This window comes from Mandrillus leucophaeus, unplaced genomic scaffold, assembly GCF_000951045.1.
Source record: "Mandrillus leucophaeus isolate KB7577 unplaced genomic scaffold, Mleu.le_1.0 Scaffold140, whole genome shotgun sequence".
Lineage (NCBI taxonomy): Eukaryota > Metazoa > Chordata > Mammalia > Primates > Cercopithecidae > Mandrillus > Mandrillus leucophaeus.
Genome location: NW_012101366.1, coordinates 6,314,768 through 6,325,697, shown reverse-complemented (window position 1 = coordinate 6,325,697; position 10,930 = coordinate 6,314,768). Strand labels below are relative to the sequence as shown.

Here is a 10,930-nt window from a genome sequence, read left to right as displayed (position 1 = left end):
TTCTTAGGAATAGAATGTTTAACTATACAAGCAATTTTGTTTTGAATATATGCAGTGAAAATTTTAATGTATATTTCTTCTCGTGTGTGTGTGTGTGTGTGTGTGTGTGTGGTTTTATAACTTTAACATATTTGATGATCAGTGGCTAGTTCTCATCCACATTGACTGACTATAGATTTTTGAAAGTGGTAATAGGTACACAGGTAATCAAAATATAGAGCTCGTTTGGCAAATCTTCATTTTCATTACATTTCCTGGACAGCTGCTCACATATTATTGTATAGGACATTCCTTATTCCTTTGGTCCAGACAACTTTGTTGAGCCTCATGTTTGTAAACACGTGTCTCCTTCTTAGCAAATTTCTAGATCTCTTTGAATGCCCAGGGGCAGTCTTTTTTTTTTTTTTTGAGACGGAGTCTCGCTCTGTCCCCCTGGCTGGAGTGCAGTGGCGCGATCTCGGCTCACTGCAAGCTCCGCGTCCCAGGATCATGCCATTCTCCTGCCTCAGCCTCCTGAGTAGCTGGGACTACAGGCGCCCGCCACCGTGCCCCGTTAATTTTTTTGTATTTTTAGTAGAGACGGGATTTCACCGTGTTAGCCAGGATGGTCTCGATCTCCTGACTTTGTGATCCACCTGCCTCGGCCTCCCAAAGTGCTGGGATTACAGGGTGAGCCACCGTGCCCGGCCAGGGGCAGTCTTCTTGAAGCACACTCTGTGGATACCCTTGTGAATGCTGATGATGTGTTCTCAGGTCATCAACTTGTTGGTGGCAGAGCAGCCCTTCTTCTCACAACCCTTCTTTGTAGAAGCCATTCTACCAGGCCTAACTTGGAAAGGAAGTGCATGAAAGGATTGTCCCCTGATTTTTTAAGTTAAAAAGTTTACCTGTATCATTTATATGATTATATGATACAGGTTGTATACATATATATAAATATAAATGTATGTATATATAATTGTGTGTGTATATAAATATTTATCACTTTGGCACTGTAGCTTTTGAAGAATATTTGTTGCCTTGGCATTATTGTAGGTTTAGTCGGTATTGTTTATAGATCACAGGTGTTTAACTTTTGTAGTGTTATCTCTAAGAGTAATAAAAGTTAAGGTGGCATAAGGTAATCTGTGTGGAGACTAATATACTTAATTACTGAACAAATTGCTTTTCAGAAGAATTAAGAAGGATGTTTAATTAAACAAATTGGCAACTACCTCCTACTCCCTAAACCCCTCCTCTACCCCTACCTCCATCCAAGTTGCTATAAAGCTGTACTATTAGTGTGGCTTTCATTTAAAAACTAAATTTTATTTTGAGACAGAGTCTTGCTCTGTTGCCCAGGCTGGAGTGCAGTGGTGCAATCTCAGTTCATTGCAACCTCCACCTCCCAGGTTCAAGCAATTCTCTTGCCTCAGCCTCCTTAGTAGCTGGGAATACAGGCATGCGCCACCACGCCTGGCTAATTTTTGTATTTTTAGTGGGGATGGGGTTTCACCATGTTGGCCAGGCTGGTCTCAAACTCCTTACCTCTAGTGATCCACCTGCCTTGGCCTCCCAAAGTGCTGGATTACAGGCATGAGCCACTGTGTCTGGCCCTAAAAGCTAAATTTTAAATGACATATTAAACTGGCAACTACCCCCTACTCCCTGAACCCCTCTGCTACCCCTGCCTCCATCCAAGTTGCTATAAAGCTCTACTATTATTAGTGTGGCTTTCATTTAAAAACTAAATTTTGATGATAGACATACTTTTCCTCCTGCCTTCATTACTGAAGGTGGAATGAATTTGTTAGAATTCTGACTTAAGTATGAAGTAAAACATTTTTTGTATTGAAAAAATTTCATTTTTGTTTAGAAAATTAGGGTTGCCCCCTCCCCCCGCCTTTTTTTTTTTTTTTTTTTTTTTTTTTTTGTCTCACTCTGTTGCCCAGGCTGGAGTGCAGTGGCGCAATCTTGGCTCACTGCAACCTCCGCCTCCCGGGTTCATGTCATTCTCCTGCCTCAGCCTCCTGAGTAGCTGGGACTACAAGTGCATACCACCATGCCCAACGAATTTTTGTATTTTTAGTAGAGACAGGGCTTCACCATGTTGGCCAGGCTGCTCTCAAACTCCTGACCTCGTGATCTGCCCACCTCGGCCTCCCAAAGTGCTGGGATTGCAGATGTGAGCCACCGTGCCCTGCCACTATTTTTGTATTTTTAATAGAGACGAGGTTTTGCCATGTTGGCCAGGCTGGTCTCGAACTCCTGACCTCAGGTGATCCACCCACCTCGGCTTCCCAAAGTGCTGGGATTACAGGCATGAGCCACTGTGCCCGGCCATCCTTGTTTTTAATTTAAGGAATTATGTGTTGTATATTTTCTCTTTGAATGGCAGCATAAAGGTTTCTTAATTTTTGGCCTTTATAAAATGAGTCTGTGATCAACATCATATGGCAAATTCACCTATAAAACAGACAAGCACTTTTACAGAGTACCATTCCTATAAGATGTACCAGGATTTCCTCCTCTGAAGTATTCACTTCACTCATGAAATATTTGAATGTCTTTTTGTGATTAACAGTAGCTGTAATCAGAGACAAAGATTAATGTGCTTCTGTGTGTATACCTCATGCAAAAGAAATTTACCAAATGAAAAATTCAGTTTACCTCATGCAAAGGAAATTTACCAAATAAAAATAAATGAAAGGGCATTTCACTCATAAATAGGTATTAACCTTATTTAAAAGAAAAACCAGGCCAGGCGCTGGTTCACGCCTGTAATCTCAGCACTTGGGGAGGCCCAGCTGGGACGATCTCTTGAATCTGGGAGTTTGAGACCAGTCTGGGCAGCATAGTGAGACCCCCCATCTCTACGAAAAACTTAAAAATTAGCCAGGTGTGGTGGCATGCACCTGTAGTGCTGGCTACTCAGAAAGCTGGTGTGGGAGGATTGCTTGAGCCCAGTGGTTGAGGATACAGTGAGCTATGGTCGTGCCACTGCACTCCAGCATAGGTGACAGTGAGACCCTGACCCAAAACTAAAAACAAAAGCTCACCCCAGACAAACCGTGTTATATGTTTCAAACTGGAAACAGTAGACAAAAGCCTAAAATATACCACCTAAGATAAAACTTCGTTTAGAAGAAATTGCTTAAGTTTAGTAGTAAATTATCATAAAAATTTGTTTTCTAATGGTTTACTGTTTCCTGGCGCCTGAAAAACATTTTCAAGGAACAGCCTTTTTAACTTTGCAGTTAGGCTAGGGCTAACATCTGTAATCGCGGCACTTTGGGAGGCCAAGGCAGGAGGATTCCTTGAGCTCAGGAGTTTGAGACCAGCCTGGGCAACATAGTGAGACCTCATCTCTACAAAAAAATTTAAAAATTAGCTCAGGGTGGCGCTGTGCACCTGTAGTGCCCGCTGCTTGGATGGCTGAGGTGAGAAGATCACTTAAACTCAGAAGGTTGAGGCTGCAGTGAGCTGTGATCATGTCACTGCACTCCAGCCTGGGTGACATAGCAAGACCCTGTCTCATACATACTTATACATACATACATACATACATACATAAGAAAATTTGTAGTTAAATTGATGAGTAAGTAGTTTGCTATTATTTACAGAAGCTTACTTTGTTTTGCTATAGCTCTTAGAAGCTAAGGACACCTGAATTTGGTTTATATTGACGAGACATACATCTGCAGTTGATATTACAATAAACGTAGAGTTACTGTTTTAACAGCCTCTCCATTTGGATAACATGCATACTCTAATACAGCTACAGGAAAGATGGTGAAAACATAGATAACTTCAGATTGTACATTTTCCAACCCTGTGTAGACTAAGAAATGTTCGCTTCATTTCATACTTTTGCTGTCTATGTATTTATGTTGGGCTTTAAATTCGACTCCAGGTAGAGTATGCACTGTGCTGTCTTCATTTTGCTAGTCTGCCTTGAGCAATCTGTTCTGTAAGAACCATTAGAGCTGTAAAGGAAGTCCTTTGGAAAAGAACATATTATAGATAAAACTTTAGTTTTTTTTCTCTTTTTATTTTATTTTTTAGAGATGGGGTCTCACTATGTTGACCAGGCTGGTCTCGAACTCCTGGCCTCAAGCAATGCTCCCATCTTGGCCTCCCAAAGTGCTAGGATTACAGGTGTGAGCCACCACCCCCCGTTAAACTTTAGTTTTTAACTTGGTCCCTTATCTAGTGACTTTGTATACAAGTAGAAAGTATGATGATGTGTTTGTGTATGTGTGAGAAATATATGCTCCTTCTTCAGCCTCAGGAACCAGGCGGCTGTGACTTTGCATACTTTGCTGAGCCGGTGTTACTTCTTGGTTAGCCCTAGGAAATGAGTTTAATGTCAGGGATCTAGGAGAGGGCAGAAGAGACAAGTCTGAGTGTGGTATTTGTGGTATCCATCCCTTAGTTCGGCAGTCCAAAGCCCCAGATAATTTTTTGGCTCTTTTCCATCACAATTACTTAGTGATTTTAAGACATATTCCTGCCCTTGATAATAACTTGGGAAACTCAAAATTTTTAATTTTCTCTCCCCCTCCTGATAGGTGCTGGATAGTTTACTAGTCCAGTATGGAGTGGTGGAGAGCTGTGAGCAAGGTACATGTCTTCTGAATTGCTTTCAAATTTGTAAAAGGAAGGAAGTAGAAATAAAACTAACTTCTATTTTCTTTGTTTTTCTCTTCCTCTAGTGAACACTGACTCGGAAACTGCAGTTGTAAATGTAACCTATTCCAGTAAGGACCAAGCTAGACAGTAAGCAGCTTGAAACTTTTAATCTTTATATAATAACTAAGTTAAGTACAGTAACATATTTTGTGGATTTCTCAATTGATAAGGGCTGGTGGGTGGCAAAGAGAAGCTTTATTTTACAAAGTTTGACCCTGTAATCGTCCCTTTCTTTTTAAGTTTGAATGTCTAATAAGAATCTACATTGGTTAAAGTTGTATTACATTTTCAATATATCTTTAATGCCAATCATAGAGTGGTCTAGTATGAAACTAAATCACACCCTATTTGCAGAAACTCTGGGCCTTGGTATTGTTGCCAAATAACGTAAAGTCTCTCCCCCTCTCCCGGTCTTGTATGACACATATATTATTGCTATTTTATCTAAAGCTGGTAAGTTGGATCATGTGTTAAACAACAGTGTTAAATGTTAAGTCTTCTTACTCACTGATTACCTGATTACTATTGTCATTTAGGAGCGTGCAGACGTTGGATCAGTGTAATTTGCTCTTAGATTTATGGGAAAAAATATATTCCAGTGCAGTAAACAGGCAGTACTTTACAGATCAAACAGTCTCCCCTAGGAAAAGATAATTCTATAGGCTTGAAATGATCTAATAAACTGAGCACTAGACAGAGAAATGGGGGTCCCACAAATTTATGGCCTTTAACAGATCTGCTCAGAATATGAACATGAAAGAATGGCATACAAAGTGCTCAGTAGCACAGCACTGGGTGTTAGGTGACTATGGAAGCCTGAACTACCTCCAGATACCATACTGGCAGGAGCAGGCTGACTGTCCTCTGTGTCAGACAGGTGAAAGAAAAGACCACACTGGCTGACTCTGAGCCCTGAAGGGGAAAGGTAAAATGAGCTGCAAGAGTAGGACCTCAGCTAGGTTACTAAAGGCAGTACTCACTTGGGAGGGACTATGAAAAGAAAGATAAGACTGAGAAGAAGATGGAAATGTGTATAAGGTAAATGGAACTTTATTTGTAAAATCAATAACACTCACATGGTTCAAAATATAAAAGATTTGAAGATGCACATAGTACAAATCTTCCTCCTAGTATTACTCCCCAACTACCTCATCTCTTGGGAGATAACCATGTGGAAAACAAATGCTACATGTATCTATTCCTGCTTTTACACAAATGATACCATAGCATTTGAATGTTTTGTGTATATAAATATATTTTTTATAGTTACATAGTACTTGATTGTACAGATATGGCATGACTTTGATTAATCTCAGTTTGGATATTTAGGTTGTTTCCAGTCTCTTGCAGTTACGAACAATATCGTAGTGAATCTCTTTTTGTGTGTCATGTGTATGCAAGCATGTATCTGTATGATAAATTCCCAGAAGTAGAACTGCACTTTAAATTTTGTTGTAGAGCTTGAGCTAATTTAAATTATCATCAGTGTTGTGGGGGTGTCCATTTCTCCAATTCTCCCCAACACAGGACTTTATCACACTTTCCCAATCTAGTATGTGAAAGTGATATATCATGTTAATTTTCACTTTTCCCATAAGTGAGAGTGGAGGCTTTTAATATGTTTAAACACATTCTGTTATTTCTTCTGTTTGTATCCTTTGTTCATTTAAAATTTTTTGGCAATTTGCATAAGGTCTCAGACATTATGGAAATTGTGGTATGAGTCATAAAACAAATTGATTTTTCTTTCTCTTCTTTTTTTGACTAATTTTGTTCTTCAGTTGTATCATGTAAGAAGACCAGGAAAATTTTACCTTTTATACCCTCAGTAGAATGAGGGATAAAAGTGAAGGCAGTGAGAAAGTAGAGGCTCCATAGTGTTTTAATTTTTATTTATTTTGAGGCTGGGTTATGAGACTGGCAATTTTTTTTATTTTTTTATTGTATTTTTTGTAGACATGGGGTTTCACCATGTTGCCCAGGCTGGTCTTGAACTCCTGGGCTCAAGTGATCTGCCCACCTTAGCCTCCTAAAGTGCTGGGATTACAGGCGTGAGCCGCTGCACCTGGCCATGTTTTACTGTACAAAGATTTATATTGAATACTTGGTAGAGCCAAGTCCCTGTTGGAAAATACGAGATAATGTGATAAACCCAAGGATATTTGGAGATTGTCAGAGGCCTGTTGTTGTGGCCTTATTTGAAAACTTAAATTAGCTAAGGGGAAACAAAATGCTTATTTAACAGTTAATTAGTTGAATGGGAGAACTTAAGTTGGAGACATAAGCTATATAGCTTTGAAGAGGCATAAGATTTTGGTAAGGATAAAGTAATTGATATTTAGCCTTCCTTCTTTGAAAACAGACAAACAGAGCATTAAGACTGCAAGCACAGGAAAGGTAGACTGGCCAGTCAAGGCAGAATTATTGCTGAAAAGAATCCTAACCACGACAGCAAACTGAACGTAGATACCCTGGTGTTCTCAAAATCTTTAGCGTGGTTGTTAAGAGATAGGTAGGCTTCCGTTGATCCCAAGGAGGAAGGAAAAGTCTGTTAGGAATTGTGTAATTAGTAATTAGGTAACTTAAATAAATTAGGCATTTCGATTAGGGAAGTAGTCTTCGTATCCTTTGTTCTAATATTCAGTCAGTTAACACCTATTAAATACTAAATACTGACCAAAAGTCGCCAATAAGAATATTTGGAGAGGGACTGCCTAATTTTAGTTCCTGCCAGTCAAGTGGCCTTATAGGAATATTGTTCTCATTCCCTCTGCAAGAATTCAAAGATGGAGAGAATTAGAAAGCAATGAGGTATTTAAAAAGTTAACGATCTAAGGAGTGGAAAACTCAGTTTTGTGTTACAGTGTTACAAAAATTGTTATTAGAGTTTTCTAATAAGCTTTTAAAAGGGATATGGAATATATTTGCATTCTGTGAGGAGAATTAATTTTATTTGAGAGGCATTGGTTGTAGTAGAGAAGTGTAAACTCCAAAGTCAGGTAGCCCGGACTTAGTAACCTCGACTTCTGAGTTTCAGTTTTCTCAGCTACAAAGTGAAGATTAAAGAGAAACAAATATTTCTGCATATATGCATGTATTTATAGCTTAACCCACTGGTTTGGGCTGCTTGGAGCAGTTTGAAGTGGCTTGAGCCTGGGAAAGTCTGGTCCTTCCAGGACTGACTTTGAGGACTTCCGGTGAACCCTATAGGCCTGCTCCATGGGCTCCACACATGACAGCCTGGTGTCATTTCTCCATGCCTTCTTTGGCAGGCCACCCAAAGCTCAGTCTTTAGGTAAAAGGGCTGTTTTGATAATTCTCAGTTTTCTCTTTGTAACAACTGTTGCTTGGAAGGCTATGTGACCATGATGTACTTGTGAAGTGAACTTGGAGGTTGAGTTCAATTCCAGAGCCCAGTTTCTTGGAATAGACTGTGTGCCACCACTGTTCTAGCTGACGTTGGTCAAGTTAATCTGTCATGGTTCAGCCCCATTTCTGAAATGGGAATAACTATAGTCTTTAGCTAATGAGGCTACTGAGAAAACTAAGATAATGCCTCCAAAACATGTTTCATAATACCTATAAGGTAAGGTAGTCAGAGCTCAAAAGTTAGCAGCTGTTAAGTATTTTTCCAACATGTTTGATTGCTGCTGCTGCCCCCCTGTTATTGTTTGGTATACTTCATTTCCAGTGATGGCTGGTCACTGACGCTGAGGAGCCAGGGACCTAGTTTTAACGTGGTTGTAGCTGCCTGTTACTTAAAGCTCTATGAATGTCATTTAAGAGGAGTCCTCAAATATGGCTGGCTGTCTTTAAGACAGAATTTAACATGGAAATTCCTGCCACCTTGTGGCTAAAATAAATCAAAGGTTAATAGCACACATATTCTAGAAAATATTAATACGTGTGTTCATTTTAGGCTTAAGTCTTGAATTATTAAAATAAAAATTTGATAAGTTTAAATTTCAAATTCATTAGTTTCATTAAAAATGGAAGTATGTGTTTAGTGAATGCACCTTTTCTTGCTCCTCAGAGCAAGAGAGGCTCACCTTTTTCCTTCCCTCTTCCAGAGATGTTGAGATAAGACAGTCAAGGACAGACATTACTCATGAGAGGATTTGTCATGTGTGACAAAGAAATAACCCCCTAGAAAATGTGTAGACATTGAGTTCTTACACTTTCTTTTGTTTGGGGTTATTCTGATGTTTTTGTTAGGGAATAGGAATGTTTATTCATACTTTAAGACTATCATTCTGAGGCAGGAGAATTGCTTGAACGTGGGAGGCGGACGTTGCAGTGAGCTGAGATCACGCCATTGCACTCCAGCCTGGGCGACAAGAGCAAAACTCCATCTCGAAAGAAGAAAAAAGAGAAAAAAAAACAAAAAAAAAGAAACTATCATTGCAGTTCCTTTGTATGACTGTATAAGGTAAATGTGGTTATGGTTAGAAGTATTTGAAGCAACTTGGCCAGTGGCTAACGGTAAGAAAATTCCCATTTAAACTTTGACAATTGTGTAAATAAAAGACTTATTTTCAAAAAAGAAATAAAGCAGCGAGACAAAGGGATTTTTTGCCATTCAGGGATAACCACTATTAAATTTGCCATAGTTTTGTAGACTTTATCCCATGCATTGTAACTTTCAGAATTACAAAGATCATTCTGCAGAGTTTTGTGTGTTTTTCATTCAGTGTATTTATACTGATTCTAATCTCTGCATAGTGTTGGATCCTCACCACAGTTTACCTATCCCATCTTCTGTTGTGCATCATCTAGGGCATTTGCCTATACCGTTTCGTTTTGTTTTTAGAACCAATTTAGTCATGAAGCCCTACATTTGGGCTTCGTCCATATTTATTTCATTAAAGTATGTCCTTAAAATCATATTACCCAGGCTTTCAGTAATGATTGCTGAATTGTGTCAACCCCTTATTCTTGGTACAAGGAGATCATTGAATTTATGACTTTTCAATAATGGGTTAAACCTCATTTTGTGAGGACCCTGTATTATATACAGGGTGACATCTGGGAATAAAAGAGATTTTTAGACATGGAATTTTATTTATTTTATTTTATTATCTTTTGAGACAGATTCTCATTCTGTTACCCAGGCAGACTTGGGAGTGCAGTAGCACAATCATGGCTCAATGTAGCCTCAACCTCCTGGGCTCAAGCAGTCCTCCCACCACAGCCTCCCAAGTAGCTGGGACTACAGGCATGTGCCACTACACCCACCTAACTTTTTTTTTTTTTTTTAAGAGACAGGGTCTCACTATGTTGCCCAAGCTGATCTCAAACTGCTGGGCTCAAGTGATCCTCCCTCCTTGGCCTCCCAGAGTGCTAGAATTAGAGGTGTGAGCTCCTGCATCCAGCCAGGCATGAAATTTGAGAGCTGAAAGGGACCATGAATCTGATCTTTTAGTTTTATTAGGGAGATGGCTAATGCCAAACAGGAAAATGACCTTTGGAGGATAACGTGGTTACTTAATGTTCAAGCTGGACTAGAATTCTGGTCTCTAGTCCGTATTCTTTTTTCACTATTCAGATCTGTATGTGTGGACTCTCGGGTACGTTTAACTTGTCTGGGTCTCATTTCTTCTCCTTTTTTCTTTCTCTTTCTCCCTCCTCCTCAAGTTGAACTACTTACTGTCTCTATTGAGGCCCATTCAGCTCTAAATTGTGATCTACCCCAATGAACAATTTTTTTTTGTGGGGGGGGGGGCGGGAGACAAAGTCTGGTTCCATCACCTAGGCTGGAGTGCAGTGGGGCAGTCTTGGCTCACTGCAACCTCCACCTCCCAGATTCAAGCAATTCTTATGCCTCTGCCTCCCAAGTAGCTGGAATTACAGCCTCACGCCACCATGCCTGGCTAATTTTTGTACTTTAAGTAGAGACAGAGTTCTACCATATTGTCCAAGTTGGTCTTGAGCTCCTGACCTCAAGTGATCCACCCACCTTGGTCTCCTGAAGTGTTGGGATTACAGGCATGAGCCACTGCACCTCACCCCAGTAAACTTCTTATCAATACGATTAAATTCTACCAACTGGCAAAATTGCTCAGCATCTTCTCAGCAACCCTTAAAATAGCACCAAGAGCAAAGAGTCAAGTAATCACAGGATCCTGGCCAGGCGCTGTGGCTCACGCCTGTAATCCAAACACTTTGGGTGGCAGAGGCAGGTGGATCACTTGAGGTCAGAAGTTCGAGACCAACCTGACCAATATGGTGAAACCCCGTCTCTAGTTAAAAAAAAAAAAAA

General features: G+C 39.9%; 1 protein-coding gene across 2 annotated transcripts in view; it reads left to right on the top strand.

Annotated features, from left to right (window-relative positions):
* The window catches only part of IGF2BP3 (insulin-like growth factor 2 mRNA binding protein 3), a 170,332-nt gene that overhangs the window by 116,341 nt on the left and 43,061 nt on the right, over positions 1–10,930 (top strand). For both annotated transcript variants that reach the window (XM_011973937.1, XM_011973936.1), the window contains exons 4-5: positions 4,551–4,602; positions 4,695–4,758. In XM_011973937.1, the coding sequence (XP_011829327.1) occupies positions 4,551–4,602; positions 4,695–4,758 (116 nt within the window). The remainder of the gene's footprint in view (positions 1–4,550; positions 4,603–4,694; positions 4,759–10,930) is intronic.